General features: G+C 36.8%; 1 protein-coding gene across 1 annotated transcript in view; it reads left to right on the top strand.

Annotated features, from left to right (window-relative positions):
• Mtrex (Mtr4 exosome RNA helicase) overlaps nucleotides 1-20044 on the top strand; it is an 87667-nt gene that overhangs the window by 66074 nt on the left and 1549 nt on the right. Inside the window, exons 22-25 of the mRNA XM_008840387.3 lie at nucleotides 1834-1997; nucleotides 5878-5983; nucleotides 10953-11009; nucleotides 13112-13274. Of these exons, the coding sequence (XP_008838609.1) occupies nucleotides 1834-1997; nucleotides 5878-5983; nucleotides 10953-11009; nucleotides 13112-13274 (490 nt within the window). The remainder of the gene's footprint in view (nucleotides 1-1833; nucleotides 1998-5877; nucleotides 5984-10952; nucleotides 11010-13111; nucleotides 13275-20044) is intronic.

The following is a 20044-nucleotide window of genomic DNA, read 5'->3' as shown; positions in this document are numbered from 1 at the left end:
TTTTTTTTTTTTTTTTATGCTAGGGATTGAACTCATGACCTTATTTGTACATACTGGGCAAATACCCTACTACCGTGCTACATCCCACCCTTTATTATAAAAATACAATGAATAATACAGATCATTGGAAATGTAACTTCTGGATAAACATAATTAATTGTTGATCAACTTTATCATTCCTCACCCTTAATTGTATCTATTATAATATTTAACAGTCTGAAAAAAATTAGTTTTGAATTCTAGTTTCTTACTCCATAAGCTTTTGGAGTTTTTCTTGTTTCTGAATTTTTTAAAAAAATATTTATTATTTTTATTTTATGTGTATGCGTATATTGCCTGCATGCACTTAAGTGCACCTGTGTTGTGCAGTGCCCACGGAGGACAGAAGAGGCTGTTGGATCCCCTGGAACTGGAGTTACAGACAATTGTTAGCTGCCATGTCGGTGCTGGGATTTGAACCCAGATCTTCTTCAACAACAGTCAGTGTTCTTAACCACTGAGCCATCTCTCCAGCCCCATTGTTTCTGAATTTAAAGACTCTATTTCAGAATATGTTTTCCTTCTTGTTCTTGTACTTCCTTCCATACTCTTGCCACAGTTAGAAAATATGTAATACTTATCAATTACCTGATTGAAAAATTATTTTGCATAAAGAGTGAACTTTAAAGGAAGACTGATTTAGGGCTGAAGAGATGGCTCAGTAGTTAAGAGCACTGGCTGCTCTTGCAGATAATCCAGGTTCAGTTCCCAGCACTCACATGGTGGCTAGCAGCCATCAGTAACTCTAGATCCATGGGATCTGATGCCCTCATCTGACCTCCTCGAGCATTGTAGGCCTGCAGTACGCTTAGATTTGTGCATCCAAAACACTCATACACATAAAAAATAAAGTTCTAGTTTCTTTTTTTTTTTTTTTTTTTTTTTTTTTAATCTATTTCTCTTTACTAAAGCCACTGAAAATTTGTGGGCAAAGAAGAAGAAAACATTGCCGAATGTCACAGAGAAAATATAGGTAGTCAAGAAAAAAAATTCATGGCTGGAGTGATGGCTCAGTGGCTAAGAGCACTGACTGCTCTTACAGAGGACCCAGGTTCAGTTCCCAGTACCCACATGGCTACTAACAACCATCCATAACTCTAGTTCCAGGGGATCTGATGCCCTGTTCTGACCTCCACAGGCATTGCATGACACAGGTGCACTTCCATACATGCAGGCAATATATTCATACACATAAAATAAAAATAATAGTTTTTAAAGAAAAAAATTCACGAACTGCCAGATTTCTTTGAACACTATTCTCTAAAATACTTGATTCTCTAATAATAAAAAGCTGGAAATTTGGATTGGTATTTTAGAAGCATGGTTATCACATGAATTTTGTCTTGAGAGAACTTGTCCTAATTTGCCACTGACTTTCTCTCCCCTTTTCTACCTTGTCTAGCTGACAATCAGCCAACTCCACTGCACCACCACTTTCTACATTCTCTCACCAAAGCAAGAGCCTTATTGTGTTCCTCAACTTCTTGGGCTTTATTCAATTCCCAGTGTCTCCACATCCTGCTTTCTATTTTTCACATGGACAGTTTGTGCTTTCTGTGAGCTTAACATTTTAGTTAATGTTTTAAGAACTTTTCAGATATTCTTCCTCTCATGGAATTGCATCTAAACTCCTATATACTGTTCATATGCACTCTTACCTGTCTTGAAGTTTTAAATGGAGAAGTGTGTGGATAAGATGGCATTATAAACTACTTTTTGTTTTGGTTCATGAGCTAATTTCACTTTATATTATTCAGTTTGTAATCAAATTGTCTCTACTTTCATATGCCATAGATTGCAATAGATATTAAATCTGCTAAGCGAGAACTGAAGAAAGCAAGAACTGTCCTACAAATGGATGAGCTCAAATGTCGCAAACGTGTTTTAAGAAGGTTGGGCTTTGCTACCTCTTCTGATGTCATAGAGATGAAAGGACGAGTGGCTTGCGAAATAAGCAGGTAAGATGTGGTTCTTCTACAAAGTTGATTTTTAAATGTCATTACTATTTTTTTAATATTCATGTTTTTTAATGTTATGTATATGAGTATATTGCCTGCATGTGTGTAAATGCACTGGTGTCATGCAATGCCTGAAGAAATCAAAGGAGGGCATCAGATTCCCTGGAACTGGAGTTACGGGCAGTCGTTAGCTGCCCTATGGGTGCTGACATGAAACCCAGATCCTCTGGAAGAATAGCAAGTGTTCTTAACCACTGAGACACTTTCCAGCCCCAAGAACTGAGTTTTAAATTGTATGCTGTTTTAATTTGAAATGTCCCATGCAAATGGCAGTCTGTATAGATCAGTGCAATTCTAGACGACAACATGGAGTAGATGGTGCTATTTTGGCCTTCTTTAGAAAATAAAAGGACTGGGCATGGTGGTGCACCCTTTAATCCTAGCACTTAGGAGGCAGAGGCAGGCAGATCTCTGAACTGGAGGCCAACCTGGTCTACATTCCAGGCCAAGTTAGGAATCAATCAGTCAATCAATTGGTTGGTCAATCAATCAATAAATAGTAGGTAAGTAGGTAGGTAAGTAAAAGTAAGTAAGTAAATAAGTAAGTAAAGTAAATAAAAGTAAGTCAGGAGACCCTGCCAATCAATCAATCAATCAATGTAAGTAGATAAATAAAATGAAAAAACAGTTTACAATACCATCTTTAAAATTCATCAGTTATTTGCATCATGACAAATGTTTCCTGCCTTAGAAGCCAACTTAACTCTATTCTTAATTTGAAAGTCATAGGCTAGTGGTCATACGGCATCCTTCCTGAAGGTGTATTTGGTTTTGTCCATGCTATGGGGGTGCCATCATTCTTGATGCATAAGAGACAGTTTTAAGACATTTTTTAAATGTTCTCAGCATGGCACCAGTGGACATGGCTAGACGATCACAGACATAGTAAATGGTTTGGTTTGCAGCATTCCTGGTACAGGGTTATTCATGCTTTCCATCTGTCCACATGCTAGAAACTCAGCAGTGTGCATGGATTAGAAGGTGATATGGTAAAGAGGACAGCACTTGGTCATTAAAGAGATCACTGACTAATCAGCATCAACTCATTGTTATCAGTGGGTACTGTGATATTGGATTCTCTAAAGAAGCCATGAGTCCAGAAATTTAGGTCAAGTCTTCATATGAATACAGAATTATTTATTTAGTTGGTAAGCCAGCCAAATAAAAGATTTAAGTTAGATCTGGCTCATGGGCTTGTAGTTTTTTCCCATCTATAGTAGAGTTCAGCTTTTAGTTAAATCTGCCCACCATAATACAGTTATTCATACACTAAAGTTAATGTTACCGGAATTATTTCCTTTTTGTGTTACCTAGAGTTGAATGATTGACATAGGAATTAACATGAGCTAGATTTCATCTTGGAAGAATGAGTATTGACTCTGTCCAGATACATTTAACAATATATCAAAATACATTATTTTCTCTCAAAATTTGTAAGGACTTTGAGTCAGTCTAGACTCTTGTCTTTCCTCCTATATCTTCTTGTTTTCCTTGTGTCCTTCTGACCCTTCCCACTAACTTGTGTGCTTTCTCGCTTTTTCTTGCCTAGATGTATGTACTGGCCTCTTTTAATTGTTCGTTTTGCCTATTCTTTGAGTTTCTGTGTATTCTTTAGACTGCTATCAGAATATTCTTTTTAAACCACAAATCTTGTGTTATTTTGCAAATCTTTTGTCAGAGATTTCCTATTGCTTTTAGGATAAATTCCAGAACTTTGTACACACCTGCTCTTCCCTAGCTAGACTATTGCCACATTCCACAGGTGCCGTTTCTTTTGCTTAGTATGAATTTTTCTTCACCATTACCTCACAGTTTCCTACATATTTTTTGCCAAGACCTTATGAAACTTGGTATGCATTTCTCCAGTCTGACTTTAGGGCCCAGAACTTTTCACATATAAACATCTGTCCATCTGTCTAAGCTTCTTTTAGAGCATTCTGCTAGATCACTGTGATGTGATCGATGGCCACCTCGTCCGCCTCCCACATTAAACTATATAACCTTGAAGTGACTGTGCCTCATTTATACTGTCCTTTTTTGCTTGACATACATCTCAGTTTACCTTGGTAAACCTAAATTTTTTTTTAATTTTATGTTTAAAGTTATAGTGATAAAAATTAATAGTTTCTAGTTTTATTCTTTCTTAGAATAAAATCTCCTTAAAATGTAGAAAATTTTATCTCTTGTTTTAAGTAATACTCTTATAATAACTGTTATGGATCTATTAAATCCTTTATAAGTAAAGTAATTTATAGGGTCTTGATTATAGAAATTTAGAATACCATCTTTACAATCTAATTCAGAAGATAACACAAGGATTAATATAGAAAAAGGGGTGAAGCTGAAATTGGTCATATTCTCAAACATAAAATCCTCAGGCCTTAGAGTCAGAGGGGCTATGCGTGGTAGCTCATGCCTGTAATTCAGCACTCAGGCTGATGCAGGAAGATCATTGTGAGCTTGAGGCCAGCCTGAGCCAGTGAATTGGAGACCTTTCCTCAAAACCAAACAATGAGTATGAAATGTATTTCTAGAGACAAAAAGGAAATACAAAATTCTTATTTAGTTGTTCAACAAAGAATTACATGCTATTTTTTTATAAGAACCTGAACCATCTTATAAAACTACTGTAACAATAGGTTTTCACCTTTAGTCATGATTTGTTTATCAAATTTTTCCTGATACTTTGTGTATAGGCAAATGTTGAAGGCAGTTGAATATATGATGAAATTGGAAAGAATTATATGAAGAAACAAAAAAACTTTGCTTGAATAATCTAGTCATAATAGTGAATATACTACCTTTTAAAAAAAACTTTGCTTGAATAATCTAGTCATAATAGTGAATATACTACCTTTTAAAAAAAACTTTGCTTGAATAATCTAGTCATAATAGTGAATATGCTACCTTTTAATATAGCTCTAAATATGAAAATGTTTACAGTTACAGAGCAGAAAACATGACCTACCTTCTCCCTAATAAAAATTTCCAACCTTTGTGGGCTAGAGAAATGGCTCAGCAGTTCCTTTGCAGAAGACCTGGATTCAATTCCCAGCACCCACATAACAACTAACAACTGTCATTTCTAGGGGAATCTGACCTCTTAATTGCATGACACTCTGTATGCATGCAATTAAAAATAATAAAGTATTTTTAAAATGTCCAGCCTTTGAAAAATATTTATTTTGATGATGCAAAAGAGGAACCTGAAATGATTAGCTATAGCCTAATGAAATCAGGAATCCATCATCCATTTGGACAGGGCAAGTTTAAGAAGCAGAATTATTGATGAGCTGGTCTCTATTCAAGATGTATTTAAAATTTAGAATTAGATATTTTTCAAAATTTATAGATGAGAGCTGATGAGCAACATTTGTTATATTCAAAAGCTTTGCTAGGCATGGCGGCGAACACCTTTAATCCCAGCACTAGGGAGGCAGAGGCAAGCATATTTCTGTGAGTTCCAAGCCAGTAGGGCTACATAGTGAGACCCTTTCAAAACAAACAAGCAAACAAACAAAAAATGGTTTTACCTGTTTGGGCTACAGAGACTCTTAATACTAGCAAAATGAAGTGCAAAAATGGATCTCATGGGTACATTCTAATTGAGATTTCTAATAAAATTCCTTTCTATTATTTCTTCTTAAAATTGTTATAAAGTGCCCATTTTGTGTTATTTATATATTGGCAGATATGAAGGTATATCATTTCCTTTGTAAATCTTCATTACTCCTCACTTATTACTCCTTTTGTTAAAATAATATATTTTGTTAAAGATATATTCTTCATATTCTGAGTTGTGAAATGTATTCTTTTCTAGTGCTGATGAACTCCTTCTAACTGAGATGATGTTTAATGGGCTTTTCAACGACCTTTCTGCAGAACAGGCAACCGCGCTTTTAAGCTGCTTTGTATTTCAAGAGAATGTGAGTTAATAGATGATTTATTATTATTTATTCACACATGTAGTTTTGATTAAATAGTATAATGGGCTGGGCGTGGTGGTGCACACCTTTAATCCCAGCACTTGGGAGGCAGAGGCGGGCGGATCCCTGTGAGTTCAAGGCCAGCCTGGTCTACAAAGTGAGTTCCTGGAAAGCTGGGGCTATAGGGAGATCATGTCTCAAAAAGACCAAATAAATAAATAGTATAATGGATATTCTTAATTATGACTGTTTCATGTTTATGTATTATGAATATTAATTAGAAAGCAGAAATATTAACACAAATATAATTACATAAGTTGATACTATCAGAAAGGAGAATAGAGTAAGATCTTATTTGTGAGCAGTCATTAATAATATTTCAAGTTTTAAAATTTGTTGTATAACCCTTTATGTGATGGTCTGGCCTAATCTGTCCTAGAAAGAACAAGGATAAGTAAGCCACCAGACATGTGATTCATGATGTACCTCTCAGCTCTTGGGAGGCAGAGGCAACAGTATTGCCATGAATTTGAACCAACCTCGTCTAAATAGAGTTCTAGACCTATAGAACTACAGAATGAAGCCATCTCTAAAAAAGTAGTAATAGTAAGTGAAAATAAAATTAAAATTAGGAGCATTAGATGTAGTGGAGCAGACCTGTGATCTCAGTACTTGGGAGGTAGAACCAGGAGGATCAGAAATTCAAGGTCATCCTCTGTTACATAGTGAGTTCAAGGCTAGCCTCAATACAGAAAAAAAGGAAAAAGAAAATTAGGAAAATCTAATATAGATAAAGCAAGATCATGAGATTGAATTAAACATACATTATTGTTAGAGATCACTGTGAAGCCGTTGATCCTTTTAGAGACTGAAAACTGTCATAAGGTTTGAGGCAGTGACATTAAAAGTCTTACTGATTAACACTAATTTTTTTCATGTAAGTCATTAGTTCATTGTTAACGCTTAAGAAATCTAAAAATGGCAGATTGTGGTGGGACAGAAGTGAAGGCAGGAAGATCCTAAGTTTGAGGCCACCTGGGATACATGGGGGAAAAAGAAAAGGAAATAAAAAATGTCTGGGCTGAGGCTGTAGCTCAGTGGTATAGCACTTGCTCCATATATCTAACGCCCTGAGCTTGATCCCAACTGCCGTACAGAACAAGAGAAGAAATCTCAAATTCAAGGTCTGTGTGGAACACGTAAGAATACAAACTATCCTGTTATTGCATTCCAGAAGCTAGTGTGGTTAATTTTAAAAAATAAAATTTGGAGCTGGAGAGATGGCTCAGTGGTTAAGAGTACCGGCTGCTCTTGCAGTGTACTCTTGCAGAAGACCAGGGTTCTATTCCCAGCACCCACATGGTTGCTAACAACTGCCCATAACTCCAGTTCCATGGGATCCAATGCCCTCTTCTGACCTCCTTGGACATTGCATGACACCAGTGCATTTACATACATGCAGGCAATATACTCATATACATAAAATAAAAATAAATAATAAATAAAATATTTTTAAAATAATAAAATTTGTTTCATTCAAATTAAAGGCTTTATTCATTGCAATGTAGATAAAATGAGAGTATGACAAAACATTTGCCTTCTAAAATGATTTAATATTGTTATCTAAATCTTTAAAGAGACTCTCTCTTATTACATATAGTTTAATTTTTTGGTGTTTTTGAGACAGGGTCTCCCTGTAGCACCAGCTGGCCTGGAACTCACTATCTAGACCAGGCTGGCCTCGAACTCACAGAGATCTGCCTACCTCTGCCTCCCAAGTGCTGGGATTAAAGGCATGTGCCACCACGCCCGGCATATAGTTTAATTTTTAAGTAAACTATATCTGACAGATTTTGTTTTTCAGTTCTACCATTGGTTTGAATGCCTCCTAATTATTTTTCTACTTGTTTGTGCATTCATTTATTAGATCAAATGTATTACTATTGAAGTTGGGGGGTAATCTCCCATGTCCCTGAATCCTCATTAGAACTATAGCTATAGTGGCCTAGATAACAAATAGGATACTAGTTGAACAAACAATTCTGTGTCTCCCCTTCTGAGACTGCCTGGAGTGAACCTAGGAGTAATCTACTTATAAGAAGAATGTAGTACTTGACAGAGTATGTGTGGTACTTGTCATAGGTTCACATTTTTATTTAATTAGTTCCCAAGACAATAGTTAAGGATATTTATTCAGTCTCCTTTGAATAGATTTAAGATTCAACATTGGGATTGATGGTCTTTCTGTTTTTGTTTTTATGGATCTTAAGTTTACAGTAATCCTGATTTCTAAGAGGCCTGTTTGAGTTTAACCAAACCATAATCCTTTTTTTTTTAATTATTTTTTGCTTATTTTTATTCTATTGTGTATGCATGTATTGTGTGCATGTATGCAAGTGACCCATGTTGTACAATGACCATGGAGGACAGAAGAGGACGTCAGATCCCCTGGAACTGGAGTTATGGACAGTTGTTAGCTGCCATGTGGGCGCTGGGATTCGAACCCAGGTTTTCTGCAAGAACAGCCAGTGCTCTTAACCACTGAGCCATCCCTCCAGCCCCAGCAAACCATAATTCTTAAATCTTAGAGCAAGATGTCACCATGTGGGGTTAAGGTTTGTTAGTAAAACCACACTGTGTTACATTCATTGGCATCATTTCTTACGGTAGAACCTTTGAACATTTAGATGAAAATTGTACTAAAAGTCACAAGAAGTTGTGGAGCCAGAAAGAATAAATGAAATAAAATACCTATAAGATGAAGTTTGCTTAAAGCACTAACTTCAATTTTAAAATGAGTTTTAAAAACTGCTATCACATTTTTTTTTCAGTAACATTTAAAGTTTAAATATTTCATAAATCTTTCTAATGTAAAGATCAAGTATCCACAAGAATTTATTAAGCTCTTCACGTATGCAAGGCATAGATCTAGGCCTAGAGAAACAGCATGAGTATTTGCTTTCATGACTAAATGTGGGTGAGTGAAGAAGTAGAGGGCTGGATAGAGATACCTGGTGGCTGAAGTTCCTGTTTTAATAAGGATAACTGGAAAAAGCTTCACCAATTTGAAATTTGAATTGAAACCTAAATGAAAGGTGAAGGAGCAAAATGTACATACCCAGAGAGCACCACTTGTCCTGCTCAGATCAGGACCAATGTCTTCCACTCATAGTGGCCAGAAGAAAGAAAGGTGATGTATATCTTGCTTGCTAATAGCATAATATCAAAATCATTTAGCATCCTGTGAGGTTTTTTGTTTTGTTTTGGGTTTTTTTTGGGGGGGGGCTCTTTCCGAGGCAGGGTCTCCCTGTAGTCCTAGCTGGCCTGGAACTCACAGAGATACACTTGCCTCTGAGTACTGGGATTAAAGACGTATGCCACCATACCCGTTTCAGTGTTTTACTGAAAAATATTTATTATTTATTTTTATTTTATGTGTATGAGTGTATTGCCTAAATGTATTTAAGTGCACTCATGTTGTGCAGTGTCCAAGGAGGTCAGAAGAGGGCATCAGATTCCACTGGAACTGGAGTTACAGATGGTTGTTAGCTGCCATGTGGGTGCTAGCACTCAAACCTGGGTCCTCTTAACCACTGAGCCATCTCTCCAGCCCCTCATCCTGTGTTCTTTACATTCATTCTGACAATTTTCCTTTTTCATAGTTATGTTGATAAACTTTGGTTTTAACAAGAATACTACAAAATGTGCCTGATGACTTCTTACATAACATGCTTTATGGATAAACATACATACGAACATATACACACACAGTACAAATAAGCAACCAAGTCCTATATAACTACCAGTGCAAATGATACTGCAACTAACCAATAGTTCCTTTCTGAAACATTAACCTAGAAGCTGAACCAAGCAGCACAAGTGTCTGTAATCTAGGCATACCTTCAGAAAATGGGAGGCAGAAACAAAAGAATCTCCAGAAGCTTGCAGGACACCTAGCCTAGCTTTCACACACTTGGATAAAGACACCTGTCTGTAACAGAGTAGAATAATCAGGGGCTACACACAAAGGTTGCCTCTAACCTCGACGTGCAGACCCACACATCTCTCTTTTGTACATAGAAGATAACTATAATTATTGTTTAATCTTGAGACCTCCCTCATATAGACTATTCTTTCAGTAATTTTATTTTTGTATCTTCAATAAATAATATTTTATATTTTTATCACAGCTTCTCAGATTTGAGGATCTGGCTTTCTTCTTTAACAGGGAAAGAATCCAACACAGAATTCAAGTAGCTTTTCTAGTTTTATTTAGCTGGTTAGTGATAGACTTGAAATTCCATTATCTGAATAAGAAATCAACAGCTCTTAACTATTGGGAAAGCAACATTAAAATTATTGAAAATCAGCAGGGTGTGGTGGTTCATGCTGTTGATGCCAACACAAGGCAAAGACAGGTGGATCTCTTGGGTTCTGGCCCAGTCTTGTCTACATAGCAAGTTCCAGGCCAGCCAGGGCTACACAGTGAGACCCTGTCTCAAAAAATTAAAAGAGTATCAAAAGTTAAACTATGGGCTATTTATACTTGATTAGAGAGCTAGAAATATCTAGGTAAAAGTAAAATTAGGGACATTATTTTAAATGTTGTTATTTATCCTACATTTTCTACAAACTGTTTCCTAGAATTAAAAATCGGTTCATAATTAAACTATGATTTAACCATGTTTAATGTTAATGTAACTAAATTACTATGTTTATTTACAATATTTGCTTTCTTCCTCAGTTCCATTTATACTTAAAAAAAAAATAGCCTGGTTAGCACATTTTGCAAAGTTAACGGAATAGTATTTTCCTATAAAATGTGATAATTGAGGATAAGAAGAGTGGCAGTTTTGCTTATATAACTAAAAGTTGATTAGGAATTCAAAATGATAATGACTAAATATAATTTGACATGGTGTACTTTAAGCTTGGGTTTCTATATCTCATTTTTCTTTTCTTTTCTTAGTCTAGTGAGATGCCTAAATTAACAGAACAGTTAGCCGGACCACTTCGCCAAATGCAGGTAAGACAGTCATTATAAAAAATTCTCCAGCACCCCCCCCCACACACATGAAGGTTAATCATAATGCCTTATCTCACCACAGAGTAAATACATTTGGTATCAGTTAATGTTATATAATATTTTATTAACTGTTTTGACTTTCAGCTTAGTAATCAAACATTCTCCTTCGTTATTGCAGTGGATTATATGGAGACCATAAGTGCAGATTTAAAGCTGAATAACAACCAGGCATGGTGGCACACACCTTTAATCCTAGCACACAGGAGGGCAGAGGCAGGCACATCTTCATGAGTTCTAGGCCAGCCAGGGTTTCACAGTAAGACTCTGCTTCAAAAAATAATAAATAAAACTGAATAACAAGAATATGATATACTGACATTGTATCATTTTCTTAGTATTAAAAAATGACATTTTATGCTAGATTTATTTATTTTTTAAATATTTTATTATTTTTATTTTATGTGTATGAGTGTATTGTCTGCATGTATGTGAGTGCACCCGTGTTGTGCAATGCCACAGAGGTCAGAAGAGGGCTTCAGATTTCCCTTGTACTGGAGTTAAGGACGGTTCGTAGCTGCCGTGTGGGTGCTGGGAATTGAACCTGGGTCCTCTGCAAGAACAGTCAGTGCTCTTAACCACTGAGCCATCTCTCCAGTCCTTAGATTTATTTATTTTAAAAGTTGTTTGAGATTTATTTTTATCAATTTAAAAATTATGTGTATCAGGATGGGGGGGTTATGTGCACATGGGTATAAGTGCCCACATAGGCCAGAAGAGAACATCAGATCCCCTGGAGTTGGAGATATAGGCAGTTTTGAGCTGCCTGGCATGGGTGCTGGGAACTGAACTCAGGTCCTCAGGAAAAGCAGCAAGCACTCCTAACTTCTGAGCCACCTCACTAACCTGTTTAATTTTTTTTTATTACATTCTTATTACATGTAGGGGGATGCATGTTTGCTATGGTGCATGGGTGTAGATCAGTGGAAGAGGGTTCTCTCATTCTACCATGTAGGTCCTGGGGATTGAACTTAAGTTGTCAGGCTCTACAGCAGGTGGCCTTGCTGCTGAGCCATCTCACTGACCCATAATTTCATTTTTTACATTTTTTCCAATCCGGTTTACAGTAAAGTTTTTGTCTGTTTCATCATAAGAAATTATCTCTAGGTACCCAAAACCACAGTATCATTTAGAAATAAATTTGTCTTTTATTACTTTGTTTGGATTAACTGATTTTTTTTTCCTGCCTTTTTAAGCAATAGATAGATAAATAGGGGTAGATAAACCAAGACATTATAAGAGAGGAATAAAGTGTACCCCCCACTCACCAAAAGACACTTCAGTGGTACATTTCACATTTCTTACTATTACTAAGAAATGAGAAAATAAAATATTAAGATATATTTATTTGGGGAACTGAGAAGATAGGTCAGTCAGTAAAGTGCTTACCTTGTAAGCACAAGTACCTAAATTAATCCCCAGAACCCATGAAAAAAAGCCACAGTTTGTGGCACACGCTTGTAATCTGAGCTCTGGTAGTGGAGGCAGGTGAAGCCCTGGGACTTACTGGGTAGCTAGCCTAGCCTCATGGGCAGGTTTCAAGCCAGTGAGAAACCATCTCATAAACAAGATGGACGTACCTAAGAAACAACATCCCAGTGTCCTCTGGCTTCTACCTGCATGCACATGCTTGTGCACCCACACACACGGGCACAAACACGATTTATTTTGAAGAATTATTTTGCCATAGGATTTGTATTTCTCATATCTGTTTTATTACTATTTTTCATTTGTTCAGGAAACAACTTGAGATTAGTTAAATGCTACTCTTGAATAATTTTAATGGATTTTATGGATTTAATAGATTTTATAGAAAAAATATAACTAGCAAAGTAATTCCTGGGGCCTTGATATATTTTCTCAGCACTTCAACATCTTGAGAAAGCTTAGCTAGGTGATCGTTTAACAGTGTGAGGCACTGTGTCTGCTTAGAAGCAGAATGTCCAAATTCTATCTCTAAGATAGAAAAGCAATTTTAGAGAGTAAAACATGATTTAGTAGATTATAAGTAAAGTACTTTAACTATATCTTTTATCCTCAAAAAGGAGTGTGCTAAAAGAATTGCAAAAGTTTCAGCAGAAGCAAAACTGGAAATTGATGAGGAAACTTATCTAAGCTCATTCAAACCTCACTTAATGGATGTGGTGTATACCTGGGCAACTGGAGCTACATTCGCTCATATCTGCAAAATGACAGATGTCTTTGAAGGTATGGTTCAGTGTTCTTGCATACATAAGAAGTGAAGTGAGGGCTTAGTGGTAGAGTGCTTGACTAGCTTGTGTATGACCTTAGGTTTGGTCTCCAGCTCTAAGAGGGAGAACCAGAAGGAGAGAAGGAAGGAAGATGGAAGGACAGAAAATATGTCACTATCGTAAATAAAAAAGGAAAAGAGGTTTTAAAGTTTGGGGGTAATAATGCTGACACTTTGGGGACAAAAATCTTCTTAAGAAGTCTTGCATAATATATTTAGTAAGAGCATTCTGCTCATTATAAGTTCCTTAGTAAGCTTTTTTAACAGCATAGTCTGTGCCTGTGTCTACAGTCACGCATGATCCTAGTAAGTCATATGTTTGTGTGTATTTTTTTGCCTTTTGCTTTTGTTCTCTTGGTAAGAGCAGCAATTTGATGTAAGATTTCACTAAAAATAGCACAGGTAAAAAATGTGTGATCACTGCATGTCTAATAAATTTATTTCAGTTACATTATTATAGTATAAAGCAGATTAAATTTAATAAGCAGAATTTTAAGAAACAACTGGGATAAATTGTAATAAAAACATAAAGAGGATCTATAGCATAATTTTAATTGAATTATAAGTATTGGAAATTTAGAAGAAAATTTTTTAAAGATCATATTTTACAATGCTGTATTCATTGGGTAAAGATTGCACTTTGAGAGTTTTTTGGGCACAGAGACTTTTTTTAAGCACTGGGGTTTGAATATTTGCTAGGCAAGCACTCTACTACTGAGCTATATCATATGCCTGCCATGTAAAATTAGTTTTTGAGACAAAAAAGTCTCACTTTGTAGCTCTGGCTGGCCTGGAACTTGATATGTAGACCAGGCTGGCCTTGATCTCACAGAGATCTGCCTGCCTTCCGAATGCTGGCACTAAAGACCTATGGCATCACACCCAACTATTTTTTTTTTTTTTTTTTTTTTTTTGTCTTTTTGAGACAGGGTCTCCCTGTAGCCCCAGCTGTCCTGGAACTCACTATGTAGACCAGGCTGGCCTTGAACTCAGAGATCTGCCTGCCTCTGCCTCCCAAGTGCTGGGACTATAGGTGTGCACCATGCCTGGCTAGCAGTCAACAAACCTTTATTGTGCCCTGACTTTGGGCTAATGAGGGTGGAAGTAGGCCCCAGGGAGATCAGCTTATTTGGTGAGGTAGACAGTCCCATGTTTCAGATAGCAACTTCATATCCTCAGTGTAGCAGGTTCAGCTGGATCAGAAACTTACAGCCATTTTCAAGCCTCTTAAGTCAGACCTATGACCATAGCTCCTAGACTCTTAACCCAGGGGACCTTTGGCCATGCCCTGTACCTTTAACCACCCCGACATCCCCCTCAGGAAAGTCCTTCCAGTGAGAAGCCTTTTGAAAACTTGCCTGGACAGAATGCACATCCCTGGGATCCCATGCAAAATTTTTAATGGTGAATTTTATTTACTAAATTAGATTTTTACATCAAATTTCCTTAAAGATGAAAATAAATGAGCTTGGCTTTCATAGAGATTATTAAGGTAATATTAAAACATTACTATTGATTTATACCTCTGATTTGAGAAAAATATATTTTAATACTACTATTAAAGAAGTAATACATCATTGATTTTTATGAATGAGTTCTTACAATGCATAGATTAATACTGTGCTACAGAATGCTAAAATTTTAAACTAAATCCCTTTGCTGTATTGAACTTTAAGGGTTTTAGAGTTTTTGACGTTATAGTTTAGTACTTTTTTCTTTTTTTTCTTTTTTGGTCTTTTTGAGACAGGGTTTCCCTGTAGCACCAGCTGGCCTGGAACTCACTACGTAGACCAGGCTGGCCTTGAACTCAGAGAGATCTGCCTGTCTCTGCCTCCCAAGTGCTGGGACTACAGGTGTGCGCCACCACGCCTGGCTTAGTTTAGTACTTTTTAAAAAATTATAATGTATTTTCTTAGTAAATTTCTAAGTATCTACTAAATGACAGTGCTTGCAAATGAATGATATAGCCTGTCACTGGGAAAACCACTGTTCATTAAATAACTCAGTGTGCTAAGAGCTTTATAAAATTTACATCTAATCACCAAAATAGCGTTTCAGGTATTATCATCTCACTTTTCACAAGTTAAATAATTTTACTAATGTGATATGACACCATGGTTTGAACTTCATTTTTAAACCGTGCTCTACAGTATACTATCTCTACCCACAAAACTCGTGCTTGAAGGAATGGTAAGAAGGTCTCAGATAGTCCATAGTAGGTAGCAAAGGTTTAGTCTGTGAAAAGAAGGAAGCATGACAGCACTTGTTAACAGCAGTTAACACACAAGAATCCAAGTCACTGTATGACAAACAATATTTTTGTCTCAGAGGTACCTAGGCAATTAAATATAGTACCACTGCTTTTCAGTTGGCTAGCTTTTGGAACATAAAGACGAAATTAATGACTATTGTATACTTAAATAATTGAAAGACTTATTAATATGAGCTCATGTATATATAATGCCTGCTTCTCAGAGAACTTAAAACATTGACATATAACAATAGTGGTGCAGAGAAGGCTTTTTTGTTTTGTTTTAAAGTAATTATTAAAAAGCAAAAAAAAAACAATTTAGATGAATTCATGTTGGGTACTGTAAACATAGCTAAATACCTGTGGCTGGAGCAGTCATAGACCCTAGAGGAGAATCTACTACTGCCATTTTCCTAAACCAATACAATTTCTAATGGTATCCTAAATATTTATCCTTACACCACAGATAAATGTAGCTTTTACCCCTTATCAAAGAAGCTTCTTTTTGCAACAGATGGAGATGATTATAGAGACCCACAACTGGTCCAAAGGTGGAGAATGGGTGACTGTGGGGTACCCAGCCCCAGTTGATGCGTATGAAATACAATCCCTACACCCAAGGAACTACAAAGAATAAGGGGGAGGGGGGCGCAGAAAGACCAAGAGCCCAAGGACCAGGGCTCCTGCTGCTAGATAATGTCTTCTCGACATGACAGAGAAGCTGTACCCATGAAATCTCAGCAATATGGTTGACTGAACAAGGCCTACATGATGGCAACACCAGTCAACATGCCAACATGGATGGGGAAAATTTCACAAGTTGCATCTGTAGATGAAGAGCTACAGGCAGTCAATGGCTGCTGAAAGAGGAAAAATCAGTTTTTCCCAGGGACTAGTGCCCTAACCACCAATACCAAGTGGTCAGCCCTAAACACGTCATACTAGCACCACTGAATGGACTCAGTAGGTTTTTCCATATATACATTCATAAATACATATATGTAATGATAATAATTAGAGATCTGGAAGTTGAGAGGGAGTGGGGGGTCGGGGGGCAACAGGGGAGAGTGGGAATGAGGTAAATTCAGGACTCATGAAATTCGCAAAAAAATTAAACTTAGAAAAGCATTGGAAATGCTGAGGAAATCCGTTTCTGTCCTTAATGAGGACAGTAACTGTTTCATTCATAAAGTAGGTAAAGCTGTTATATAAAAGTGCTCTTACTTAACTAAGAGCCTGTAGTGTCATCTCATTAATAGGTCAATAAACTGTAATATATTGATATATTAAAAGTTTATTATTATTATTGAAATACTGATTCATGCTAGCATATGGCTGAATCTTGAATATGAGAGGCTGAAAGAGATAAACATGATTATGTTTGTAAAAAATTTCTAAATGGTTTTGTAAAGACAGAAGGCTAGCTAATGTTTGCCATGCTTGTGGAGACAGAATTGGGTGTGACTACTTAATGAGAACAGAGTTTTTTAGGAGGTGATTAAAAATGTTTGAAAATTAGTGATATTTATACAGCTGTGGATAAACTAAAAACCATTGAATTGTACATTGTTTAAAAGGATGAGTTTTATAAGTTGTTTCTTAGTAAAAGTTCTTCCAGATTATTAAAAAGGCAGGTATGCCAAATTGGGTACTTTAACATGGTTAAAATAGTGAATTTTATGTTACATGTATTTTACCCTTATTATATAAGAGGGGGGAAAAAGCAGTGACTAGCACGACTTTTATTTCTGGGAGGACCAGAAGAAAAAATGTTACATTAGGTTGCTGCTTCGGGTAGCATGGAAATGGTTATGGGTTTGAGGTTTTTATATTGTAATCCATCTAGCTGGTCCTAATTAGTGAGGCAGAATGAAAGTCTTGGACTACAGAGAACTGCAGTGGGTGGGAAAGGTGCTAGATAATTCACCACTTAACAGTAGTCTTCATTAATCCCTAAGGGGAGCCACCTCTGTGCTGCAGGGGACAGTTAAGTGTTTGTATCTGTACACAGTAATCTGTTGATGAGACTGGACAGCTACCAGAGCTCTTGGGGATGCAACCTGCACCTAGTGGCCTCATTTTCTTAATTGTTCTTTTGTTATCTGAAGCTGTGTCACAACTAAATTTTCCATTGTGTTTACAAAGTAAGAGTACTCTGACCTGATTGTGTGTTTTCTTGTTACTAGTTTTATACTTTATCTGAATTTACTTAGAATGCTGTGGCATCTGATAACTGGTGGTTTCTGGTTAAAATTAGTTACATTTGTAGAAATAGTAAAACAATATTAGTGTTTCTTGGTACACATTTGTGATCAGTCAAAACCGTGTGTATGAACCAGGTGCACAGTGGTGCCTACCTTCTTTAGTCCTACTCTGGGGAGACAGAGGCAGGCAGATATCTGAGATGGAGGCCAGCCTGGTCTACATAGGAAGTTCTAGACCAGCTGGGGTTATAGGGAGACCTTGTGTCAAAAAATAGCAACCAAATTCAAAGGAAAAAAAAGAACCCAAACAAAAGTTTGAGACAGTGCCTCACTTTTTGATGCCCTATATAGTGGCAGACTGAAAAAGATTGCATTCCAATCCTACACACCCTGCGAGCCTACCTATTCTGCTCCTTCCTAAAGTGCTGTATGTTTCTGTTTAAACCACCACCTGATTTAATTCTTTCTGAATAATTTGCTTAAATACTTAATATCTAGTTCCATATTTGTGACCATTTCTATTCCAGTTCCTTAGATGTCCAGAAGCTTCTGAAATGGGATTTCTTCTTCTTGTGAGGCAATATTAAAACAGCATTCCTAGGAAATCCGAGAACAACAGTAACAAGTCTAGCCAACCTATATTGAAGTCCTGTTGTGTTATGGACTTCTGTAAAGCACTTTACTTGTACTGTCTTACTTATAGCTCATAATAAGCAGGTGAAGTGGCATGTGTATTTACAAATGAGTAAGCTGAAGTTTCTCAAAGGTTAGTGAAGATTAGGAAGGAACAGTAAAGTGGTTTATTTTACAGAGGGTATAACCTGGGGCCTTGCACATGCTAGGAAAGCACACTACTGCTGAGCTAACTCTCCAGCCCTTTTTGTTTTTCAGTTTGAGACAGGGTCTTGCCATGCTGTCCAGGCTGACCTCGGCCTCCCAAGCAGTTGGGTTTACAGGCATCTGTCACTGTGCCTTGTTACCAGTTTACGTTTTGGAAATAATGCTTGAGACTTAAGATCTAAGGCATTCTAGCATTTATAACTCAAAAGAAGATAATACAGATGACCAGAAAGAAGTCATCAAGAAGAAAAGCAATGTGTCACTGGCCAGTAAGATCAAATAGTATTTAAAGTGGAATAAAGAGAAATGGCTATAGGATTTCATAATAACCTAAAAGCAGATTTACTGTTTACTGTCTTCCCCCAGGGAACTTCTACTACAGTAAATGCTCACATTTAAGATCAGCTTGCATTTGTTGATACTTAACACTGGACAGTTTCTAACAGGAACTTTTTTACATAGTCAAATTTATGGTGGTCAGTTTTCAGATCACTAAACTGAGGAAAGGAGAAGCTACCCATCTTGTCCGTTGTCCACACAGTTCCTTTCTGGAACTAGTATCCACACTTGATCTGCATAACTTCTCAATCTCCTATTGTTAGACATGTACGACGCTTTTAAGCTTATACTACTACAAACCATGAAGAACCTGAAACCCAGTTTTATACATTTACCATTGAAACTTAACACATTTCCGTGTGTTTTGATTCTTCCTTGAGTTGAATCTCAGTTGTTTATTCCCACTTGGGTAAACTGGAGCATAATGTGGAAGGGATTAAACAATAAGAGCCTTCAGCATTGAGTGGTGATTAAAAATTTGATGTTAATAATTCCAGTGTTGCAAGGAGTCAAAATGTGGCCCACCTTTCCTGCACCTTGCATTTAGAGAACTGGCATTCCTAATGTATTCTAGGCATTAAAAGTGGACTCCCCAGAGTCAGGCTACACTTGGAGAAAGGATCTCAATTCCCACCTTGCAAACAAGTCTGACAAGTGGTGGTGCCCACAGCTTCAGCTTTGATACAGACACTTGTTTTAGAATTGAGATCCATGGAGGAAAGGTTCATTTTTTCTTTGTATTACTTTGAGAACACACTGTGTGAAGAAATCACTGAGGAAACTGTTTACAAAGTCAGTGTGAATGGTTGCATCATTCAGATGACATACCCAATCCTGTTCTCTCCACAGAGTAATTAATATGCATGATATCCAGAATCCTGAGCAGGCCACACCCAGGGTTCTTGAATAATCTATACTTTGTGAGGCTTTTTTCCACTATCTGTGAACTTGTCCCTGCCTGACAGACTCCCCTATTCTTACAGGTTCAGATGAGATGCCATGCTTGCCAACCTTTCCCAAAGTTGTGCTTTGCTCTGCAAACCAGGTTTCCCCTCCTCTAAAAGGAAGTGGAATGTATTAATAAAATCTTTCT

This window comes from Nannospalax galili, unplaced genomic scaffold (assembly GCF_000622305.1).
Source record: "Nannospalax galili isolate Female #2095 unplaced genomic scaffold, S.galili_v1.0 scaffold339, whole genome shotgun sequence".
Taxonomy (NCBI): Eukaryota; Metazoa; Chordata; class Mammalia; order Rodentia; family Spalacidae; genus Nannospalax; species Nannospalax galili.
This window is presented reverse-complemented; position numbering and strand designations above follow the sequence as displayed.